Source organism: Xenopus tropicalis, chromosome 9 (genome assembly GCF_000004195.4).
Source record: "Xenopus tropicalis strain Nigerian chromosome 9, UCB_Xtro_10.0, whole genome shotgun sequence".
Lineage (NCBI taxonomy): Eukaryota > Metazoa > Chordata > Amphibia > Anura > Pipidae > Xenopus > Xenopus tropicalis.
Window position 1 is genome coordinate 38946306 of NC_030685.2, and position 26663 is coordinate 38972968.

The following is a 26663-nucleotide window of genomic DNA, read 5'->3' on the forward strand; positions in this document are numbered from 1 at the left end:
AATACCAGTGCAACCTGTAAAACGAGCAATCTTTTTTTCACTGGCTGATGGGTCACTAAATACTATTATGTATTTGCAAAAGCTTTATTTAATATTCTTATATAAAACAACTGTTTCAACAAAGAGAAAAAAACTTTTTCATTGCATATACTACTTTTATTATATTTCCCAGTTTGTATTAGTATCCTATCTTTTAGTATCCCCTCAAGTATCCCCTTTAGTATCCCCCTTTTCCTACCACAGATGTCAAACTACCAGCCTTAGGCCTATGACATACAGGTTTTATTTCCCACTGAAATATTGCCCATTGATGGCCTTTTTTTTATAACAGTACCACAATTACTGGTTTCAGCAGCAGAAAAAACTTTTGCGAATCCATGTTAGCATTTCACCATATGATCTGTTTTTCTGGGAACAAAACATAAGGGCTGATGCACAATGCTCCTCATTTACACACAATGTCCGTCATTTTACTTTTACCCATTTATGTATAAACATTTAAACAAAAAATAATTTCTAAAGTACATGAACAACATTCTCACCAAATGTAAGGCTAACATAACGTGGCTTTTCATTATCATTCATTTTTTCTATGATGAATGCAGAGTTGCTAAGTTAGTAGCATTTAAAGAGATTCCATTTTCTTTCTGTGTTGAACTTTGCAAAAATTGTTTCAGTTAATATTCAGAGATGTCCTTGCTCTGCTTAGTATGTGGTCCTTGCCACTTATTTGTGCATTTATCTCAAGGACATTATCTCAAGGAGACTACATTTACTACAACTGTAGTTATTACTAGAAGTGAAGTGTGCAAAGTGCAAATTAATATGCAAATCTCCATGTTTTTTATATACATAATGCAGCATTTTCTCACACAATCCCACTGTAAATGAAGCTGAGCATAATGTTACACCTACCACAATTGTGCCCAAGTATCTTCAATGAATAGAGCCAATAAGTACAACTTTTGCATCTATTGTAGCTCAACCCCACTTATGAGTTGTTGGAAATGAATGATAACAAGTGTTACAGATTAATAGATGATTACATGATCCAAAAGAACAATCTTCCTAGTTAAGTTCCTGAAAATATGTATTATTTAACATATTCATAAACCCAATACTATAGTTAATTTCTGGATAACTAAAACTGCCTATTATTACAACCTGACCTATTTGCACAATTTTCCACTTGTAATATGCTTGTGATTAAACCTGAAGGTCTAAAGCATATTCTATATTAAGTCCATATTAATTAAAAAACCAGACCACTAGTAACACAAAACATTATTTCCTGCACCAAAACTTTAGCCATATATTAAGCTCCTGCTGCCTTCTTAATATTAATTTAAGTGGAACAAGTAAAACTTCAGAATTTATTTTTACTTAAGATGATAGCCTAGATATCTGAACTTATAGTTTAAAGTTTTTCATGTGCCATTAACTTTCATTATCACCAATATAAACCAAGATCACTGGGTCATGCTTAGTCCCACAAGTAATTCTGTCCATTCAATGACACACTTGCCAAACCCTTGAACTGAGGACACTTTTTTGCTGTGGTGATGATGATGATGATGCCCCCCCCCCCCTCTACTGGTTTTCCTGTGTGCTATGAATAATATAATTTAAACAGACATAGTTTGGTTCTTATTACTGACCCAATGAAAATATTTTGTGTGGTTATCAAATTTGCTGAGTGATTAAAATGTAGGATTAGCAAGTTTATACAGGGAATCACATTTAAGATCCAAATTTCATTCTCATAATGTTATTTATTAAAAGAAAAATTACTTGCCCAAGGTCAGACACAGTTGCAGAGATAGAAAGATGATATGACAGACTGCATTATGTCGTTCTAGAATGTGGGATGAGAAAACTTTACATTATAGGGCAATATGACAATAGGGTGGTGATTTTTCATTGATTGAATTTGGATTTTCTTTTTGTATGTGAATTTAAGATTTTTTTTTTTCAATTCGAAAAAAAACTTGAAATGTTACCAGACTCAATTGTTTGCTTATTTATTAAAATATTTTGAATATAATAAATGTGATTAACTAAAACCATGAAAAAACTCACATGCATCAAATTCCTGTTTTACTCATCATTTTCAGTGGGTCCACAATCTATCAAAAAAATTTAAAAACTTGTTACCTTTTTGGAGCTTGTGTAATATCTTTATTGTATACAATATATATTTTATATCCACATTGTAATTTCTGTGTTTGAGAATGCTATTTAAATAATAGATAGCATTAGAATACAACAAATTCAAACCCTGAACACATCCTGCAGAATGAAAAAAGTCAGTGGTAAATCCAGCCCTTTTGTCCTCAAGCTTCTTTTTAGGGTGAAGACACACAGAGCTACTTAGTAGCAGCTACTTGTCACAGCTACTAAATGCCAAAAAATAACCTGCCATAGGCAATACTGAGAACTGCCTCTGGTAAAGCACATGTAGAGACAATTATCAGTAAATGATAAGCATTGTCTATTTCTGTAACCGTGACAAGTAGCTGCTACTAGTAGCTCCATGTGTCTTCACCCTAACACCTCCTACTGTCCCGAACGTCAATAGAGTGCCTTTGGAGTCCATGCCCAACTCACTTACATTAACCTTATATTTACTGACCAATCAGAATTTTACACATCAACTACGATCAGTCTCTAGGTTAATAAAATGGGATAAGGTTTAGTAAGTGTGTTCCAGGAACTCCTGCAGTTAGGCCACAGATACCAGACTCAATAGAAAGATGTGTATAAGGGAGGCATTGGAATTATATGTAACATATCCACAGTTAGTTATTATCTTTGTAAATATTTGTATATATTATTTAGAGTCAGTGCTTTGTATTTTGCATGTTTGTTATTGTTGTAGACATGTTTTATCATTTGATTAATCTCTTTTATTAAATAACCCTTGTAATCAGTAATATTTATGTACATGTGTATATGAGGGTAAATATACATAGTTACATAAATATATCCTTGAGTAACACTTGAATTAAAAAAAATAGTTTAAATGTTGCTCCCATTGACTTATACATGATTTTAAATGCATTTTTCTTTTTTTAATTCCAACTTTGATAGATCAGCCCTCAAGTGTTAGAATGTTACCACTGTTGATGGTGTTCTCTATGTTGTATGAATGCTGAAAGTGTTCTGTATCCATGGTTCTAGGGTTTGGCAAGTTTTTCATTGAATGGACAGATTAACTTGTGGGACTTGGCATGACCCAGTGGTATTGGTATATATTGATGCTAATGGAAGTTAATGGTACATGAAAAACTTTAAAGTATGAGTTCAAGTATCTAGGTTGTCATCTTCTAAACTCACTATTTCTTAAGTTACACTTGTAATATTAAGAAGCCAGCAGAAGCTTAATATAAGTGTTGGTGCAGGAAAGAAGGTTTGGGGTTCCTGAAAGATGTCTTTTTAATTAAGAATATGTGAGTATATTCACAAACAAAATATGACAGATAGTGTTGTATAAATAATCACTCAAAATCCAAGTGGAAGTTCCAGATTCCCCCAAGAGTTTTACATGGTCCACCACGCTTTCTCAGGAGGATATATATATTTAATTTTTATTTAAAAGACATAATGCACCATCCAGTACTCTTTTTTATCCTGGAGGTTTAAGAGGCTTCCTGTATTTGTTTGGCACATATACAGTACCTTCTACATTTGGTGAGTAAGCAATCTCCCCAGATTGTTTGTACTGCACTGCACTTTCAGAGACTGTTTTTACACAAGGCATCTGGCCACTTACTTTAGAAATTCTGCACCAGGAAAATTATTTTACGTTTTCCCACAAAGTTTGTTCTTAAAGATTGTTTGATGGTCCTGCAAGGTGGACTTATTGGGCAAGAGCTGCAAGCTCGCCTGGATAAAGTGCCAATCTGACTTTCTTTGATTTGCATCTCATTTCAAGCATATCATTCTATTTTTTTCATTATTTCCATCTAATATTCTTTCCTCCATGACCTCACATGTTTACTATAGTCAAAATAATGTTTTAAAATGCATAAGTAACATACTAAAGCAAAAGTTGCAAGTTTACTATTCCCTGTTTGTTTAGTTACTGATATCCATTGAAATATCCTCAGCTAATTCAAAAGATGGGAATCGATGCAGAATGACTGCTTAGTTGTGCTTTATTCTGACTTGTTTTAGGCATCACTTGCCCTTTTCAAGTGTAAAAAACATTGTCTCACCCATTTAAAGTACAATCAAAATTATAATGTCTATAGATATTAATATAAAATTAATTGATCTTTGCTCTAAAGAAAGTTGTAATTAGAACAAATAAATCAAAATGTTATTCTTGACATTGATAAGAAATATTATGGAATATTTTATTGCCCTCTCTGTCAGTGCAAACCAAGAGGAGGACAGCTGTTTAATTGGATTCTTTAAATATGAAGTTGCAGCAGAACTTATTTATAACAAAACATTTGTTCTATGTCTCCCCTGTTTAACTGCCTGCATCTACACCAGAGATTTTCAGACATTTTTGGTCATATCATCAGACCAATATTGTAATTGGTCAGGAAAATAGACATGAGTTTTTAATCTTTTTGTTAATCATGAAAAGCCACTGAAAAACACTGCTTTAGTGGTTTGGTGACTCTATTATTTAATAGACACAAAAAAACACCATGTTAGCAACTTTTGTTTAGGGACACAACAGGTACTTACTCCCCATCCAATGTGTCCCTGGCAGATAGCCTTTTCTCCCGGTAAGTCCCCCAGGTGCTCCCAGCCATCAGTGATGTCATCAGAATGCGTCAACGGTGATCCAAATGGAGAGAGTCATCTAGCTAGCTGAGTGGTGCTGGGAGCTGAAGGACACTCCTGGGCAAAAGGGAAGACAGAAGAGGTGCTCTGCCTTTGTTCCCAAGAAGGACCCCCTTATAAAGATTCCCATCAGCCATCTTGGAGAATAGACTGTACAAGGAAGCAATGCGATCAATACTTCCTTGCCAAAAGGGTAAAGCAGTAGTAGTGGACAGAGTAGTACCTCAAGTTTGTTTAAAAGAATATTTTTTTAATATTATGGCTGTTTAAATTAACAATCTTGACTATATGTATTGGCAAGATATTGTTTATGATACTTGTATTCTAGGATTGTACAGCAGCCCTATGGTAGAGGCATAGACCTACTACATGTGAATGCAAAATCATACTGAATAGTACACCTGATGTCAAACATTTGCTTTGTAAAATCATTTACAATGCATTTGGAGAGTTAAGCAGAAATAATAATCTTATATAGAAAAGAGAAGAAGTACTATAATTATCATTATTATTATGCTACAATTTACTTCAAGAAGTTCTGTGCAAAACTTTTCTTCTTTTTTTTTTCTTAGAAAGTACATTACAAAGTTAAAGGGAGCAGAAAGAAATATTAAAAGAAATAAATCAATTTAGAATGTGCTTCAGGCACAATAATTATATTTTAAATAAAGAATTGAAATAGATTTGAAGTATATTGTAGCATGCTGAAAGTTTTTCCCACGTATAAATATATTCATAACCACCATACCGACTTTAACTTTCTCCATGCTGATATCTTTTCATTTTTGGACCCTTCTATCTTGTAGTTCTTTTCAAATATATATTTAAAAAGAATTACATTAGGGCTTCCAGATTCAATTCAGGGACACATATACAAAACCTAGACAGAAGGGCTGCACTGATTGCAATTTAAATTAAACACTGGAACATGCCTTTTGTTAGTCATGTCTCTGAATTTTCAAGTGTTCAGGCAAAACTAATATATACATAGGAAGAGAATATTTAAGATTTAGAAAGGCTTAGCCTCACAAAAAATGATAGTTACTAGATTACTTCTTAACCCTAAATTTAGGGACATTGCTAATAAATAAATGCATGTTGCAGGACAGCACTAATTGCATAGTGCTGTTTCTAGAACAGCTGATGTATATTTGCATATACCTGAATAATTTATAATTTCTTGCATGGAAAGCCTTCAATTCACAGCCTCTCTCAGTCATAACTTGTGTTATAAACAATGTATACTCAATGACTAACTCAATTCTTTACCCCTCTGTTTGCCAAGAAGATGGAAGAAGCTGCAGCTTTATTTTAGATTCTTGAACTGTATAGAGAACCCCCTACAACTGGTAGAGATTTCTTATCAAAGTTACATCAGAACACCACTACATGGTGGTTTTTAAATGTGTCAGCCATGCAGCTCAGGGGTTATGGATAACACTGGGGGGCATATTTATTATATTTGGTATGTAAGCCAACATCACCAATTATGTTGTCTGTAGCAACCAATCAGATCTTGCTTTTGTTTTCTAACTTTAGGTCACCATTCACATTCAATTGCTGATTGGTTGCTTTGGGCAACATCACCCATGACACTATAATAAATATGCTCCTTGGTATATTATGTTTTACTGCACCACAAGACACTAAAGTGTGAGCTTTGTTTGTAGACTGTGCTGAGTGTAAGATCAAGTCATTTTTAAAGCATTAACTACTGCTGTAATTTACAAGGGAAAACAGCAGAAGAGCATTCGCTTATTTAAACTTGATCCCATAAACTTAGCAAAATCCCATTGGAGCATAATGTACCATGCTAATGTACCAAGCTTCAGTATAAAGCTTATAAGGGATTTGCTTTTACAGGGATGAAAACATTATGGATTCATTGCCAAAGAAGAACTCTTCTTGATAAGGGCTTGAGGCAAAAGATATTACAACTATTCATTAAATATGTTATCAAAATTTGTACTGTGTACATTTAGAGGCTTTTTCACCCTTTGCTGATGTCACATTTTTAAAAAGCATGAATGTTTACTTATATTTTAAAAAATCCAAAAAATGTGAACACCAAAACACATAAAATAAAACCCACAAAAACAATGACCCCCCCCCCCCCTCTAATAATTCGATTTGGACACAACCTCACAAGTTTTCAAATAGCGTATTTTTACCTTTGCTTTTCAATATTTAATCCATTCAATGTTTGATCCTACTTAGTAACCCATAGCAACCAGTGAGAGGATTTATTTTAAATAGTATTTTAGTAACTACTCCCTACTGGTCATAACTGTGATGTGGTGACAGTAGTGATGAGCGAATCTGTCACAAAATGTAGCTTTTTAGTGACACTTTTTGATGTGTGCTGCTTTTTTTGACACATGCAACAATTTTTTACATGACTGAATTTTGGTGCAAATCCATTCCTAGCAAAAAAATTCGCTCATCACTAATGGACAGGTGAAGCATACTTTTACAGTATAAGCTACCTTACAGCAATCACCTGTGATGAGGAACTAACTTGGAAGTAATGCCTACATATCCTTATATAGTTACATAGGGTTGAAAAAGTCCAAAGTCCATCAAGTTTAACCCTTCCAAGTAACACACAAACCTATACTTACCTATCTATACACTCACATTCATAAAATATATATACATAAAATATATATACAAACATTAATACTAACTGTAGATATTAGTATCACAATAGCCTTGGATACTATGTTTGTTCAAGAACTCATCCAGGCCCCTCTTAAAAAGTGTTTATATGTTCCACCAAAGCATTATGGTTGCATGTTTCTGTGGGATTCATTAAAGGGGACATATTGTGTGAAAAACAATATTGTGCCAATTAATTATACTCACATCTAAATATAGAAGGAATGTGCTTTAAAAAATAGTGTTTCGGGCTAATTTATTTAAAATGTCTCCAAAAATCCCACTAGTTCTGCCCATCTGTTCCAATTTCTGCTGCATCCTTTCCCTGGATGTGCATGGGAGCCAGTGGCACTAAGCACACTGCACTGTAGAGTAGGAACCAATAGGAACCAATCACCAGCTAGGCTGACTAGATAGGGAACTAAAGCCTGTCTTTGCTTGTGTGACTGCAGGGCTGTGATCAGCTACTCCCCACCTACTGTGCTTCTGGCAGGGACTGTTAGGACACACCCGCCCCTTATTTGAAACACGGACAGGGACCTGAGAGGATCTATAGGGATCTCCAATAAAGGGTATTCATTTTTAGACCAAAGAAAAACCAGCACCATATATTATTCATAATTGCCTACAAGATTAGAGTGTTTTTAATTTATTCTATATGTCTATTCAATATGACTAACTACCCTAAGTGGGACTCGGAGTTTGTGTAGGCAGTCTGGCAGTGAATCTGGCTGTTCTGTGCAAAATTGGCATACACTATGAGCTGTTGTTACATTTTTTTATGCATGGTTACCATTTAAAACCTCTGTTGTGAATAAAATAGGTTAAAGTTATCCTGGATGTCGCTGTCTATTACTCTGAGAAGTTTTTGCCAGGCTACCATTTGAGTGAATTCCTACAATATATATGTGCAGCAAAACATGTCAATGATAATAAAAACACTAATAGAAAAATCTTTCACTTAAAGGGGAAGTAAAGTTTTACCCCATCTTAAATGTGCCCCCTCTAGCTTATGCAGAACTGCAGATTGTGCAGTACATTTGGCAGATGCCAAATTAAATTTAAATATGCTGGGAATCAAAGTATTGCAGCCAAAGATGGTGACTGCCAACACCACAGCACAGCTCTGCAGTTGTGGATGCCTTGCAGTGGCACAGTTGATTTTGTGCAGGGGCCTGTGCGCTGTTGCAAAAGGAAAAAATTGAGCTTTTGATGCTAGTAATCTTTATGAAAATTGCACTAAATAGTTTATACACTGAATCTATAACACATGACTTAAGCATGGCCCAACCTTCAGTCATTTGCTTAACTGACATAAATAAAATAGATGACATCATGTTTTTGGATGATATGGGCAAAGCTTTATAGTTAAAAACAGTGGGTGATACTGGGTTGTCAAGTAACAAAACTAAAACAACAAAACACCATCCCACCAATTGGGATTGAGTTGGCGGGGAACCTTTTTCTGTGTCTCATCAACTAACTACTGCCCGCAAACTCCCTGCCTATCCTTTCCTATCCCAAAACTTTTTTTCCACAGTCCAACTATGCCTATATCCAGGCTTTACTATATCAGGTCACAGAATGTTTATTTTGTGCATTTTTGCTTCAGAAAAATGTATCCTAGAAATGTGTGTAATATAAAACGAAAAATATTGAGCCCATTGAAGCTACTATGTAAACTCATTGTAATAGCGCTCGGTGACGAAAACCACTAGTAATAGTTTAAATTCAAGTAATTTATTTCCCTTTAGTTAAACCAGTTTTTACAAATTATGACCCTATTTTAACATTTTTAACCCCCTTGTTATTATATATCAATAAATGTTTTAAAACTGATCATCATGGCCCATTTTGATTTATTAATGATTTTGCAAAATTTGAACTGGCTTGCCCTAGTTTGAATAACTGATTATTGTGAGACTATTTCAAATTCATAATTCATAGGTTTTTTTTTTAAGTTAACAATTTTTGATACTTAATTCATAGTTTTTGACGTGCCATCTAGTTTACTTATCTCATAATCCAAACCATTCCCATATCACTGTCATGTTACCACAACGTCTCTGCCATTAGACAGGTCTGATTTCAATGTACTGGACTTCTTTGTTTATTCCAAATTGAGGAAAACTACATATTGTTGTTGAAATTCTGTAGTAGCTTTACTTATACAGACTTGAGTTTGTCCTGAATGCAGTACCTTTGTCTAAAGCTATATTTAGCATAAATACAGTATATGCTAGTGCTCATTCAAGTTCCTCAGAGCCAGTTATAACAGAGAATAATATTTTGCCAAGAACTACTGCTAAGAGACAATTGCTTTATAACGTACTTCTGAAAACCATAAATAAATCATCTAGACATGCTTCATCCTAGCTTTAATACTAAATGGATTTCCTGACGTTCTTTATAAATGTTAGTATTTAGACCATTCTCTACTGTCCAACAATGCTAAAAAAGATTGAATTTGTTTGCCAGAATATATTTGCCTTCTTTTCACCCACAAACTTTTAAAACAAACTTGCAAAAATTTCAATAGATGTAACACTACAAATTTGCATATTGAAATAGATATTATTGCAGCAGTTGCATCATTTATCTCTATGGAAATAACAAGCAACAAAGCATTTCAGAATGCGTTCTCAGTTATTGCAGGTTAAATAACATAACTTGCTTACCTTTTAGACACACCATGCTCCAGCCATACATGCAATTTTTAACATACATTTACCTTATCCCAATAATAACTTTAATGAGCAAGATATTCATGCACAGCACATTACCAGTCATTCCAACTTTTTATGTGCATGTTGTTTTTGTAAGAAATAAATGCGGTCAAATTAAATTTTTCAAATTAGTTTTAGAAAGTAGCAAAATATCTTTTCTTTGCTTATTTGCAGACGAAGCATCATGCATATAATAGCCAGTTAAAGAACACAGCGGTTTTCAAACAGATAACCCGAACACCACATATCATTATGCATGTAAAACTATATTTACTGTGTTCATTAATATTTTAGCAAGTTAAACTACACTTCTGCAGACTTCAGCAAACACATTTTAACTATGTCCATGTATTTTCTTTGACATTTGATTAAATAATTAAACCGTATCAGTTTCACTGATTTGTTTTGATACGTTCATATGCTTAATTTTTTTCATTAACTGATGTGAATATAAGTGTTTACTAATAAAACTAGCGTCGGAATACATAGTTTTTACAGTACACTAGCATAGAGGCTTTATATGATATCCTATTGGTCCAAATTTTGGAAAGTGGTTTAACTGTGATGTACTGTATGTATAATCAATTTGCAAGTAAATATGTAATTGTAATTTTATGTAACTACGGATCTCTCTCTATCTATATACCCACCTTGAAAAACTACATTTCAAAGCAATTGTCTTTTTTTTCCTCTCTTAAGATGACTTAAATACTCCATCTCTAAAATAAATTACATTTTAAGTCTTAGAGGAATACTGCCATTGCATTTCATAATTATAACTTTATTTCATTTTTTATAACCTTATTTCAGTTTGTATAAATGAGTAAAATACTTAAAATCTCTGCTATAGAAGAGATTCGGTTCCATACAATTAAATAATTTAGAACAAAGTTTGTTACTCTGAGTTTATTGACTTATTTCTCCAATATTTCCCATAAGTATATTGCTTCAGGTTCTAGTAGTGTAAAAATAGAAATACACAAGGATTAATTTATAATGGGGGGAAAGATGCAATGAGCAAAAATGCTTCTGTATAATATATATATAGGGAGGAAGAACCATAGAGGAGCACTCACTAATGTAGTGGCTTGCCCAGGTGCTGGTAAACATGTTAAACAGAAAAGCTTGTTAATAGAAAAGACAACGAGAATACTTGTGAAAAATCAAAATGTATTGAAAAAAATATGTTTCCTTGAGAAAGAGCACAGTTGGTGTTTAAAACGTCAATAAATTTTGATTGGTTACAAGTATTCCCGCTGAATGCAGCACTAGGCTTCGCCAAAACATTTGCAAAACAGCAAAAATGTGTGAAATGCATTAAAATAAATGGGCATTTTTTTGCAGTGACTTTTTTCAATCCATGCAACTTTTTATTCTACAATAAAGTCTATGGGTGTTTTTCCACAGTTAAACCTGCCGAACAATTTCCTTCATCCCTATATGGGTGTATAGTAGAACTAATTTCCTTGAAAATGCATTATGCAACACCTGTCTAACAGGGCAATTCCTCAGCTCTTGACTGAGAGTCAATGCATTTTAGCAAAAATGGTTAGCTTAATGTATTTGTTTAATTATAATACAAAAATGTTAAGGCTTTATAAAACAAGGAATATTACATTTACATAATCTTTGGATCCTTCTGTGATGAGGTGTGAGAAATAATTAGACCTTACCTGTCACTATAGGCTGCTGCAGTTGCTGTAGCAGGCTGAGCATATCGATAAGCTGCATAACCTCCCTATAAAAAGAAATAGCACTTTATTGCAGCAGAAAAAAACATATATTCAGAGGCCAGTGTAGTTCTCCTGTAAATGAGTTTCATCCTAAAGCTAAAGAATACATTGTTCATAAATCTTTTGACAGCTCAGTTATACCAAATCAGTTACAGAATCTATTGCACTTTTATGTAATCAATGTTGGCTAAGAATGATTTATTTACTGTTAATGAGCAAATACTACAGTACAACTAATATATTATATGCTGGCTCATTTTCTTTTCTAATTTTGAGTACAGTGCCCTTCACACCTCATCTAGGCATTCACATAAACTTGCACAAGACAGAACACAATTGCATCTCAATTAAATAGGTGCAATGGTATGAAATGTAAGAAAAGCAAAGTGACAAAGGTTTTCATTTGTAAATTCATATAAAGAAAAAAATGTTTTATTATTTAATTTTTTTATATTTTTATTATTACCTATTTTTTTCAATTAACATTCAGTTGTATGTAACACTAATTGCAGCTGCGTAATTTGCCAAATAGGACAAACAAAAACATGAATTTAAAAAGAGTTGTGCTCAGCCATGCATTGACTATCAAACTGTGAAAACAGCAGAGATTCCTGTTCACTGGACCACAATGTGATATCAAGCATTTCAAACTGATCTCAGCGTGCCAATTAACCAAAAGAGGCCGGTCTCCTCAGATAAAACAAACACCATTTTTGTTCCAATTAGAACTTGCCACTGTAGTGTCTCTATGGACTTGGTCCCTTTGCTCTCTAAACCTTATAATTGTATGAAAAGGACAAAGATATTTAAAGAAAGTTTGTAAACTAATGTAGTAAACTCTTCTTAAAGGACTATATCGGTTGATTGCTCAGTTTTAGAGGACAAAGTCAAGAGTCTTTCCTCCACTATCTAGCTATCTATCATCTATCTAGCTATCTATCATCTATCTAGCTAGCTATCATATATCTATCTAGCTATCTATCTATCTATCTATCGTCCAGCTAACTATCTATCTTTCTCTATTTCCCTCATTAACTATCAAAGACAAGGTTTTTGTATATATTATTTATATATAATTTGGATAGAGAACTGGCTGAAGGATAGATTACAAAGAGTGGTGGTAAATGGAACATTTTCTAATTGGACCAGTGTGGTTAGTGGAGTACCGCAGGGGTCAGTCCTTGGTCCTTTGCTTTTTAACTTGTTTATTAACGACTAATTACAAGGTCTTCCCATAGAATCCTTCTATTTGGGCCTTTTTAATTCAAAAAGCACAGGGAAAATGGCTAAGTCCACCATATTCCAGTGTATTTCAGGATAAAAATAGCAGCTTTCTCCAAAATGACATCCAGTATTACCTTCTCATTTCAGATGCCATAATTAGGGTTTAATTGGTTGCAATTCAGCAATTAAATCTAGATTTTAAATCACAGTTAATCTGTCCAAAAGCGCATAAAATGGTTTTACCACAAAAAATGAAATCATTCATTTGATTTTAATCTTAAACATGACATTTTATAAACATGTTTTTGTAGTTAAGCTCTAAGGTATTTTTTATATCCACGTTTCCTATTTAGGAAAAAGTTCTACCAACATTCAGTTTCCATGTTATCAATGTTTATTCTATTAGCAGTACACATTGGGATCTTTATTGCTAAGTCGGAAAGAAATTAGCCTGTTTGCTGTATAATTGCAGTGCAAATATCACAACCATAAATTGTGTAAGCATGTGTGTGGGGTGGGGGTTAAAGCTCATGATTACCAAACAATGCATGTGGTTGTTCTGCCAATACAATAGTGCCACCTGCCAACCATGAATATATGACTGCAACTTTGCTTATACCTTTTATTCTGTTTTACCAACAGTGCTATAGTGCAGAAGAATTTCCCATTCAGAATGGCATTGGTGGCATTCTCTCTTACTCCTTGACATATTCTATGGTATTTCTGAAACAGGACAAATATATGCACATAGCTAAATATATCTTTTTTCTAAAAATTAACAAATAATCAAAATGATGACTTTTGCTTTTTATGATAACTTTAAAAATCATTCTCCAGAGGTGGCAAGTTGTTAGAGTGACAGCCTGCAGTGTTTTCAGTTGTCCATTTAGGGGCTAATATAAGAATTTTGCCAATGATTCATCTTAGCCTTACCATTAGTGATGAGTGAACTTTTCCGCTTAGGCATGGATTTGCAGCGAAATTTCACATTTCACAATCAGCGTAAAAAATTTCACGTAAAAAAAAATTTCTGCACATCAAAAAAGTTGTGTTTCGTAAATTTTGTGCTTTCGCTAATTTTTACAAAGTTTCACAAATGTTTTGCCAAAGCGAAACGGGACTGATTCGCTCATCACTACTTACCATCTGATATGAATTACTAATGCAAATTCTCTGCTATTTCCTCATAAATGCATGGCATGAAAACTTCCAGTCAGTTTTGCTGAAAATCCTTGTAGTGCCACATTTGGGGGTCTACTTACAGTGTTGTGACAATAATAATATTGGTTCAATTTACTATTATTCACAACAATATCTTCTACTGTAAAAATCCTTAAAAAATTCTATAAATTTACCCTTTATACAGTAAGTTAGATAACCAAAATATGGCATCTGAAATTTTGGGTTAAAAACCATTGTTTCATGTTGCAGAGTACCTTAGTGCCTACCATAAATCCTCTCTTGACCAAATCTGTGTTTTTATTGAGGCTGGATAACAAGTTATCAATATTATTCAACTATTCATTATTATTCAATCATTTCTGCATTTATTGGTTATGTTTGGACTATTGTAATTTCATGTTTCAGTATTTGTGATGCACTTTTGATTCAGGCAACAACTACTGTATATGAAGTAGTTAGAAATGTGTTAGTTGTCTAATGTTTCTTTGACAATTTACACATCAGAGCCCTAATTGTCAGAACACATATTGATAATTGCCAGTCAGCATAAAATAACTCTCCATTGTAGCTGCATGCCCGTAAAAAGGATAACCTCCTGAGGTAACATCATTTATTTATGTGATATATGTATTATTTTGTTCACATCTATAAACAAATAGAAAAAAGTCATATATATTTGTAAATAAAAACTTCATATATAAATACTAAAAATAAGTTACAACTTAACACAGATAATTACAAATCACAGTATGAACAGCGTGAAGCTGAAAAGGTCTTTCATTTCAGATTTACTAATTTAGATAGCTCTGATGTTGGCACTTAATGTTACTAACCACAGTGAGACATTACCACAGTAAGTGGAAGACTGCCAGTAAATTATCACTGAAAACATAAATGAGAAACATTGAGGTATAAAGAAACAAATAACATAACATGTACTGGTATGTACAGATACGTACTGCAAACCTTTGTTCATGAATATAACAAACTACTGTAACTACAGCACAACAGTGAACTGAAGAAAATGTTAGCAATGTTTTCATGGTATTCTGTTTGTAGCTGAGTTCTTTTAACTATAGCATTATATATAATTAAACACAAACATTGTGTCTGAGTGTCACTGTGTTTTTCATACATTTTGTGCCAATGAGTTAGATCAGCTAAAATTTCATCAGCATGGTATTGTTTTCATCCTTTCATCCAAACAACACAGAAAAGCTGAGTTACTAGAAATAAGCTCTACATTTGGTGCATTGCAGGTTGCCTCTTAATGGAAGTTCATGCTGGCTCTTAATTGCAAAGATGCAATGTTTCAAATGTTGTGGTATACTAGACATTAGAGGTATTCGTCTATCTGTGAAAGTTCTGAAATCTGCCTCATTCAAGCTACACCATAGGCAAAAGCAATCATTACAAATAGGTATACTAAGACTTTTGTACATTACTATTATTATAACACAATAAAGGACTTGACATAATTCACTAGCATTATAAATACTACTAACCTGTAAAGACATGGGTTCTGCCATATATTAGCATTGTATATTGCATTACATATTACATAGGTTGTTAACCATACACACATTGGTTTTTGTGTGTAATTAAGTAACATGCATAAAATTTCCTGTGGTGTTTTTTGAATTTTTTTTTGTTTCTAAATTGTCATGATACAGGCCTGTAAGAGTTAATAAAGCAGGCCAAGGTATACGAAAAATCTTTAGAAAACAGGTATTTGACAGGCTTCTGTTACCTGATGCCCCTGCAAACTGTGATAAATAGTCAGCTCTTCTGACTAAACATTGGATTTACATTAGAGGACCAATTTCGACTGGAAGTTAATCCCGTTGGTTTCCCTTTGCATCCAGGACTAGAAGGACGCTGTTTGGTATAGTATAGGACCTCTGTGTTTTTCTTCTTTTATTTTAAAAAACTGTTTGTAATTATTTTTCTGTATGTCATTTTTGTAACATCTTTTGTACAACTTCACTGATATACCTTTTATAATATTAAACACAACATTTAACAAATTCTTCCTTGAAGCTGTAAGCGAATCTAGCCTCAGAGTGTGTAACTGTGTGCCTTAGCCCTCTGTATGCTGTATGCTGATTAACAATTTGGCAGCTGGAAGAAAGAGTGTGCGTGTCAGTTCAGTTACATTAACCCTTTTAATACTAGAGTATTTGGCATCTCTCATTGCCAGTGTGAGAAGTACAAACAAAACAAAGAGTTTTGTATCAGTTTGTGAGTGTTTTTTGGTCTTTGGGGTGCTGTGAGGTTAGTCTAACCCATGTGCAAGGTGTGGGAGACTGAGCAAGTGACCCTCTAGACAGCCTAGCCTAAAGTAATATTTTTAAGGTAGGATGCTCAGCACTATGCAAGGCCCTGGGTAGAGATGGGAAGGGATGTTCAGAACCTGGAGCATTCCAAGACTTGACATGTTGCACTGTTCAGTGAATTAATTAATTCATTCATGCCTTCAATGCAACAACTCTGGCTAAGGCCTGTTTCTTCTAGATCCCCCATTTTACACACAATGATACATTGAATAAATAAAATGTCAGGGCCTATTTTCTAATGGTGAGGTAAGCGCAAGGTGCCATTTTGCATCCCAACAGCCCTGTTGTCAGGCATCTCTGTCCACAGATCCTTTCACTCTGGAATGGACCTGCTTTCCCCCCTATGAATACAGCACTGTCTGAGTTTGGTAGTGATGTTTACTGTGCCTAACACTCCATGTATTTTCATATAATATAGTGATTGCCCCCAAGCATCTGCTTAAACCAGATCAGATTAAAGAATTATTGAATAAAAGACAGCAGTGCTTTCCCTTATTTAGTTTAAATTGCATTTGTTAAGAGTGGCTAAGAGAAAAGTAACAGTTGTTTCAGATGCTATCTAAAAAAGGCACATGCACATCAAAAGCTATGTGATACAGAAAGCTGAAAAAAAGACTGAAATATTAGTTTTTGCAATGCCACATCAATGGACACTATAGGCTAGCTTTCATTTAAACACAGTTATTCTGGGATTGTGGCGCAACCTGTGCTCAATACTTGTTTTAACACTGTAGTAACAGGTTTTTCTAGCTTTCTTACTGAAACTGAGATTTAGTCTTATTAATTTTAGGCATCAGTATTATTAGATTACTTTTAATCTTTTTAACTTCTAAGGATGCAAGTGCACTACCTACGGTATTTGCATGGACCATTGGGTTTACATGTTTTTAGGTAAGTCAATTAAATGTGACCAGAGCACTTATGTTCTGCCTTCTCCCAATTAGTGGTGCCCCTAAGGAATAGTGAGCAATGATACAGTAAGTTGCTTGAAGGATTTCCACCCTTCTATGTGTTTTCCATTTATTCTCTTTTAAGTCATGTAATGGGTAAATCAATTAGTGCATTGCATTCTAATTAAATTAATACTTTGGATGAACTGAAGCACTAGAGCACATTTATAAATTCCACATGAATTTAATTTAACTAAATTTGATTTTTCATTAATGTAATCATAATTTATTCAGGCACTTGTCACTATAATCTGTTGGGGGCTTTTTAAGTATTGCTAACTAAGCTGATAAAAGAATGTTGTTTTTCGTTTGGACGTTGGTAATAACATTGCTGGTCAAATTCAAGTTTTGAAGCTCTATTTTTAAAACTGTTCAAAAAACTTTTTTAAACAGACTGCATTTTATTAATTTGTTGCTAAGGATAGTAAATTAGTATTTAATGTCAGTTATGGACACACAGGTTGTAGCTGATTTAGTAATATTCACCATCACAACTATTTTTATGATCTACATTTTTCTGTGTATTTGTCAAGATTTATGGGAAAAAAAAAATAAATAAATAAATAAAAAAAATATATATATATACCACTTAAAACCTGCCGATATGCCATAGAAGTAAAAGGGGCTCATGTATAAGCCCTGGACAAATTTGTGCTTGGGTATTAACCCAGAACAAATTCTGTGAAAAACTTTTATCAGCCAGCTGCAGTTTGAAAAATTAAAGCTAAAATTTGATTGGCTGCTATTTTTAACTGCCTAGGTGCACATTTGCCCAGTGTTTATAAATGAGTCTCAGTGGGAAGTATATATTAAGCATTTAATAAGATGATATTCAAGTTTTTTCTCTGCAATTGTTTTGCTTGTTGCTGAAAGGCCAGCCAGTGAGCTGGATGGCACTACTTCTCCTATTCCTAAAAGAATAACTAGCATGTCACAATAACTTGGGCTTCTTGAGGAAAGCACAGATGAATTAGTAAATAGATGAATAGTAAATAGAAATAGTATTAGGTTAGTGGAAGGCAGAAAACAAAAATCTTTCTGGAAAAAAAACACTCAGAGATCGAATAGGCAATAATATTTTCTGTATCATTTGTCATAAAGAGGTAGGCCTTTCATTCTGAGGGGCACTACCAAACCTCTAATTGCACACCTAAACTACAGAGATCAAATATATCACAATGCCACTACCAGACCCATACCTATGAGCTAACTATAATATTAAATAATTCTAGGACATCAGCATCGATTCTGTAATTTTTCTCTTTCAATACATTTAAAATACATGACAATTAATGATGAGCAAATTTTTTAGTTAGTCTCTCTATCACTGATGCACTATGAATACTTGGTATTGGCCAGAGCCAAGTTGCTGAAATTCAAATTTCTTCATAGGTTCATAGGTTTCTGTTTAAGTAAAATTTTGCAAAACTACCTAGATGAATCCCATGATATATATATATATATATATATATACACTGCTCAAAAAAATAAAGGGAACACAAAAATAAGACATCCTAGATCTGAATGAATGAAATATACTCATGAAATACTTCGTTCTTTATATAGTTGAATGTGCTGACAACAAAATCACACAAAAATTATCAATGGAAATCAAATTTATCAACCCATGGAGGTCTGGATTTGGAGTCACACTCAAAATTAAAGTGATAAAAAGCACTACAGGCTGATCAAACTTTGATGTAATGTCCTTAAAAAAAGGCAAAATGAGGCTCAGTAGTGTGTGTGTGGCCTCCACCTGCCTGTATAACCTCCCTACAACACCTGGGCATGCTCCTGATGAGGTAGCGGATGGTGTACTGAGGGATCTCCTCACCAACTCCTGGACAGTCTGTGGTGCAATGTGGTGTTGGTGGATGGAGCGAGACATGATTCCCAGATGTGCTCAATTGGATTCAGGTCTGGGGGACAGGCGGGCCAGTCCATAGCATCAATGCCTTCGTCTTGCAGGAACTGCTGACACACTCCAGCCACATGAGGTCTAGCATTGTCTTGCATTAGGAGGAACCCAGGGCCAACCGCACCAGGATATGGTCTCACAAGGGGTCTGAGGATCTCATATTGGTACCTAATGGCAGTCAGGATACCTCTGGCGAGCACATGGAAGACTGTGCGGCCCCCAAAGAAATGCCACCCCACACCATTACTGACCTACTGCCAAACCGGTCATGCTGGAGGATGTTGCAGGCAGCAGAACGTTCTCCACAGCGTCTCCAGACTCTGTCACATCTGTCACATGTGCTCAGTGTGAACCTGCTTTCATCTGTGAAGAGCACAGGGCGCCAGTTGCGAATTTGCCAATCTTGGTGTTCTCTGTCAAATGCCAAATGTCCTGCCGCAATCACAACCCCCACCTGTGGACATCGGGCCCTCATACCACCCTCATCTGGTTCTGACAGTTTGAGCAGACACATGCACATTTGTGGCCCACTGGAGGTCATTTTGCAGGGCTCTGGCAGTGCTCCTCCTGTTCCTCCTTGCACAAAGGTGGAGGTAGCGGTCTTGCTGCTGGGTTGTTGCCCTCCTACAGCCTTCTCCACATCTCCTGATGTACTGGCCTGCCTCCTGGTAGCGCCTCCATGCTCTGGACACTACGCTGACAGACACAGCAAACCTTCTTGCCACAGCTCGCATTGATGTGCCATCCTGGATGAGCTGCACTACCTGAGCCATTTGTGTGGGTTGTAGACTCCGTCTCATGCTACCACTAGAGTGAAAGCACCACCAGCATTCAAAAGTGACCAAAACATCAGCCAGAAAGCATAGGAACTGAGAAATGGTCTGTAGTCACCACCTGCAGAACCACTCCTTTATTGGGGATGTCTTGCTAATTGCCTATAATTTCCACCTGTTGTCTATTCCATTTGCACAACAGCATGTGAAACTGATTGTCAGTCAGTGTTGCTACCTAAGTGGACAGTTAGATTTCACAGAAGTGTGACTGACTTGGAGTTACATTGTGTTGTTTAAGTGTTCCCTTTATTTTTTTGAGCAGTGTATATACAGTATATATATATATATATATATATATATATATATATATATATATATATATATATATATATATAAAATAATTAGTAAATGTAAGAAAAGGGGTTGCACCCACTTTAAGTAACTGTTTACATGTTAATTAGGTTTTAGTAAATGCTAACCTTACACAAAAACTAATATAATATTCATTTGTGGAGTGATACTCACATAAATATCTGCACCATAAAATCCATCCTGGTAAACAACACTGTTGAGACACAGAAAGAAAAACACTTACATTAGTACATACAGATATACATTAAAAAAAGTACATTTTGTAGAAATAATTTTATATAATACATAACAGAATTAAGCCAGACTTCAGACAGATGGAACTCACACATGATTAGGGATATTACATACTCCTGCCACGATTGCCAGCAATTGGAGGGGCTAGTTTCAGATGGTTTGATGCTTATGTTTTGAGTGAAAAAAGTACTTAAAAGGACTAAAATTGCTGTGTGTGCCTTAGGCCTGTAGTTTATTACTCTAAATCAGTGCTGTCCAACTTCTGTGGTCCCGCCTACATGGTGGAGGGCCGATTATGGAAGCCAGTTTTGGCCACTCCCATTTTTAAACCACACCCACTTGAAACCACACCTGTGTCATCACATGACCATACCCATATTAATGGTGGTAGTACAGCAAAAACCTGCCATATTCTGCCTTCCCTACCCTGCCTGTGTGTGCCATACTCTGCATGTCCAATGCTGCCTGTGTGTACCATACGCAGCCTGCCCTATGCTGCCTGTGTGTGCCATACTCTGCCTGCCCTACCCTGCCTGCGTGTTCCATACTCTGCCTGCCCTACCCTGCCTGTGTGTGCCATACTCTGCATGCCCAATGCTGCCTGTGTGTGCCATACTCTGCCTGCCCTATGCTGCCTGTGTGTGCCATACTCTGCCAGCCCTATGCTGCCTGTGTGTGCGCTCCTATAGTCTGCACAATAACTATGGTTGTGGGATTCTGAGGGTCTGAGGTGTGAACAGGTGAACAATGTGGTGCTTACAGTCTGAGCCTGAGGTGTGAACAATGCAGATGGTGAACTATGTAGGGATTAAAAGGTGTAAACAACACAGGGGTTTCCATTTTTTAAACAATACAGGGGGTTTACAGCCTGAATGTGAGGTTTCAACCATGCAGGGGGCCAGTTAATCCCAGTACTTATACAATTTAAATCTTACACAAAGCTTTAAAAGCTTTAAGAGCAGCCAGACAGGTGGGGGGCCACACAGAGGAGGCCTGTGCATGTGGCCCACGGGGCACCAGTTGGACAGCACTGCTCTAAATAGATAATTGATAGATAGATAGACAGACAGACAGACAGACAGACAGATAGATAGATAGATAGATAGATAGATTTACAACAACAGTTATGTTGGTCAGCTTTTTTGTCCGGTTTTCCATTTAAATGAATAGACAGGTAAGACTGAAACACAAACCTTACTCACATAAAAATATGGCCAGTGTTTCATTCATAAACCTTGAGCTCTAAAGTGGAAAGAATGAAAGAAAAGGGCCATCCAAGATTTTAAGGATTGTGATGGCAACTTTAACAGCATTGATAATTACTGTTATAGTTGTAATGCATGTCTGCTTTTGTACAGTAGGTTCATGCATAAAGTGCATCATTATTAGCCTAATCCATTGTTTGCTTTTAGTTGTTTTCTTAATGATCCGCCAACGAATCAGCTGGAGGATAAGTACAGGCACCTCTAATACAGGTGGGGGGAGTATTGCTAGGAAGGGAAGGCAGGCTATAGTATGGGATTCAATCATTAGGAAGGTGGATAGGGTAATTTGTCGCAAAGACCCTACATGCCGAACTGTGTGTTGCTTGCCTGTTGCAAATAGAAAAGGCTGCTAGTTTGGGGCAAGGGATAATAATGGGGGATTTTAATTATCCTGATATTGACTGGAGCCATAGTACTGCCGGGACAGTAAATGGGAACAAGTTTATAAACTTATTGCATGACAACTTTATGTCACAGGTTGTTGAGGAGCCAACCAGGAACCATGCTATATTGGATCTAGTGATCTCTAATGGCCCAGAGTGTATAGCAAATGTGCAAGTGGTTGAACCCCTGGGTAATAGTGATCATAATGTTATTTCATTTGATGTTTGGTGCAGGAAACAAATTTACACTGGGGCAACAAAGACATTGAATTTTAGAAAAGCAAATTTTAGCTCCTTAAGGGCAGTGCTTCAGGGCATAGATTGGGGCATTATGTTTTCTGATAAAAACACAGAGCAGAAATGGTTGTCATTTACAATGATATTAATTCATTACTGTTCTCAATTTAATCCATTAAATAGAAAAAGTAGAAGTGTTAAGAATCACCCTATGTGGCTTAACACTGAGGTAAAGAAGTTAATAGGGAAAAAAAGGAAAGCTTTTAAGAAATATAAGTCAGAGGGGACAGAAGCTGCGTTTAATGAATATAAACACTATAACAAGTGTTGTAAAACAGCAATCCGGAAGGCTAAGGTAGAAAATGAGGAGCGCATCGCCGCAGAGGCCAAGACTAACCCCAAAAAGTTTTTTAAGTATATTAATAGTAAAAAGATGCAGGTTGAGGGTGCAGCCCCGTTGAGTTATTGTAACAATATGGTTACAGCGGATACAGAAAAGGCAGATGTGCTTAACCAGTTCTTTTCTTCTGTGTATACAGTAGAGGAGCCAGTGGGCCAAGTCCCACCCAATAGCTTCACTGTTGCCTCAGCTCCAACTACACAGTGGTTGACACAGGATATGGTGCTTAAAGGGTTACACAAGATAAATAAAGGCACCTGAGCCAGATGGAATACACCCTTGGGTACTGAGAGAGCTAGGGTCAGAATTACAGTGGCCCTTGTTTCTGATATTCTCAGACTCTCTTTCATCAGGTATGGTACCTAGGGATTGGAAGAAAGCGAATGTCATTCCTATATTTAAGAAGGGAGTAAGATCTCAGCCCGGCAATTATAGACCTGTAAGTTTGACATCCGTGGTGGGCAAGTTATTTGAACGCTTGTTAAGGGATTACATACAAAATTATGTACTGGAGAATGCAATTATGAGCAGTAATCAGCATGGCTTTATGAAGGACAGGTCATGTCAGACCAATTTAATTGCTTTTTATGATGAGGTAAGTAAGAAGCTGGACAGTGGGGATGCAGTAGATATAATCTATTTGGATTTTGCCAAAGCATTTCATACTGTTTCCCACAAATGACTGCTTTCTAAACTAAGTCGTTTGCACATGGATAGAAAACTGGCTACAGGATCGGGTACAGAGGGTAGTTGTTAATGGTACATTCTCTACTTGGAATAAGGTTCTCAGTGGGGTCCCTCAGGGTTCTGTACTGGGGCCACTTTTGTTTAACTTGTTCATAAATGACTTAGGGGAGGGTATTACAAGCAATGTTTCAGTGTTTGCAGATGACACAAAACTCTGCAGACCAGTCAGTTCTATCCAGAATGTGGCATCCTTGCAGCAGGATCTTGACCAACTGGCAATCTGGGCGGCTAAGTGGCAGATGAGATTTAATGTGGATAAATGTAAGGTCATGCACCTGGGATGTAAAAATATGCAATTTAGAGAAATGGAGGGCACTCCTGGCTAGAATATCCTTGCCAAAAAAATTATATATACAAAAAAACAATAAAGTATAAAGTATTCAGGTGCTAGGGTTTTAACAATCCCCCCATAAGAGGACTATATACATCCGCAAAACCCCACAAAAAACCCTGCACACCAGAAAAAACTCCCCCAGGGAGGTATTTATAATTAAAAAAACATGGGAGCTCCCTTGACAAAGGCGTTTGAGCCGAAACATTGGGGTATTCTCTCATCCAGAGTATCTGCCTTCATATCTTGTTTTTCAGTTATTACACTGGGGGTATGTATTTATTTGTGTTTTGATGGATATACAATGTTTAAAGTTTGATACTTTTTTCTGTATCATGTTTAAATTAATAAAATGTTTTTTTTAATTATAAATCCCTCCCTAGGGAAGTTTTTCTGGTGTGCAGGGTTTTTGTGGGGTTTTGTGGATGTAAAAATATGCAAGCCACTTATACCCTTAATGGGACTGCACTAGGCAAATCCATAATGGAGAAGGACCTTGGAGTCCTTGTAGATAATAAACTTAGCTTTAGCAAGCAATGCCAGGCAGCAGCTGCAAGGGCAAACAGGGTTTTGAGCCGTATTAAAAGGGGTATAGATTCACAGGAGGAGGGGGTTATTCTCCCTCTTTACAGAGCGCTGGTAAGGCCCCATCTAGAATATACTGTTCACTTTTGGTCTCCAGTGCTCAAACGGGACATTATTGAATTAGAGAGGGTCCAGAGAAGGGCAACTAAGCTGGTAAAGGGTATGGAAAGTCTCAGTTATGAAGAAAGACTATGTATAAATATATAAGGGGATCATATAATAACCTTTCTAATGTTTTATTTACCAGTAGGTCCTTCCAACAGACACAAGGGCACCCACTCTGTTTAGAATAAGGGAGGTTTCATTTAAATATTCGGAAAGGATTTTTTACTGTGAGAGCTGTGAAGTTGTGGAATTCCCTCCCCGAATCAGTTGTGCTGGCTGATACATGATATAGCTTTAATAATGGGCTGTATGGATTCTTAGCAAGTGAGGGAATACAGGGTTATGGGAGATAGCTTTTAGTACAAGTTGATCCAGGGACTGGTCCGATTTCCAACTTGGAGTCAGGAAGGCAAATAAGAGAGGCTTCAGATGGGGTTTTTTGCATTCCTCTGGATCAACTAGAAGTTAGGCAGATTATATATAGTCATTATGGTTGAACGTGATGGACATATGTCTTTTTTCAACCCAACTTACTATGTAAAGGTATGGGACCAGAATGCTTGGAACTTTGGAACTTTAAGTTTACAAAAAAAATATTTAAACATGAAATAAACACAATAGGATTGTTTTGCCTTTGATAGGTATTTATTATATGTTATTTGGGACCAAGAACAAACTCTTTAAAACCAAGTTCCCTTCAAGGGTTGTGCCAACTGCTAATCATTGCATGAGAGTTCCTTGGGTTAAAAAGGTAATAATCTATGAAGATCAACTTTTCCGCATGGCCCCTAAATATATATATATATATATATATATATATATATATATATAGTGTGTGTATACATTTATTATATGTACATTTATGTTATTTTTATTGATGCATATATTCTTCCCTTTATTGACATTATATCTCATTTGTCAATTTGCTCCTCTGTTCTTCAATTTAGTCAAATCTTTCTGCTAAGTAACTTGGATCTGCATGGATATTATTGTTTGTATTTTTGTTTAAAGCTAAGTATAACAAAAAAAAAAACCAGAAAAATATAACAAATTAAAAAAGGACCAAGCACCCAAATAACAAAATGTTGCATTTACCACCACTTTTTTTGCAATATATCCTTTAGCCAGATTTTTATCCAAGAACAAATATTGTGTTTAAGGCAAATATTCATTTAATTTAATCAATAACCCTCTGTGGTGTACTGCATCAAATGCTTTAGCAAAAGTAAATCATATCCACTGCCACCCCAGTGCCAATATTTTTTTGTTTGCCTCCTCATAGAAGGCAATTCAGTTTGCTAAGCTCGTAAAATGATGCAAATAAAAACATAGGGGCCCATTTACTAACGTTCATTTAATTTTTAGTTTTCACAAATAGTGTTTTTTAGTCCTAAATATAGTGGATTTTGCTAATTACACGAATACTTTAAAAATATGTGATTTATAAAAAAAGGGACAAAACTATGCCATATAAAAGCTGTCAAGGTCATGTAGAAGTCTTTATTTAATTTGTGCTTTTTGAGGTTTTCGGGGATTTTTTCTTTTTTAAGTGCACAAAAATTCTTACAGAAACAAAAAAAAAATCAAGGTTTTCATGATATTTTTGTTTTGTTCCATACTTTAATTTATTTGTGCTTTTTATATTAGGATCTTTTAAATAAATTACTAGACATTTGTCGTTTTAGTGGAAATTAGTTTATTTGT

General features: G+C 35.4%; 1 protein-coding gene across 3 annotated transcripts in view; it reads right to left on the bottom strand.

Moving 5' to 3' along the window:
* The window catches only part of rbfox1 (RNA binding fox-1 homolog 1), a 362503-nt gene that overhangs the window by 27807 nt on the left and 308033 nt on the right, over positions 1-26663 (bottom strand). For all 3 annotated transcript variants that reach the window (XM_002940457.5, XM_012971419.2, XM_012971417.3), the window contains exons 9-10: positions 20826-20865; positions 11858-11922 (exon numbers count right to left, since the gene is read on the bottom strand). In XM_002940457.5, the coding sequence (XP_002940503.2) occupies positions 11858-11922; positions 20826-20865 (105 nt within the window). The remainder of the gene's footprint in view (positions 1-11857; positions 11923-20825; positions 20866-26663) is intronic.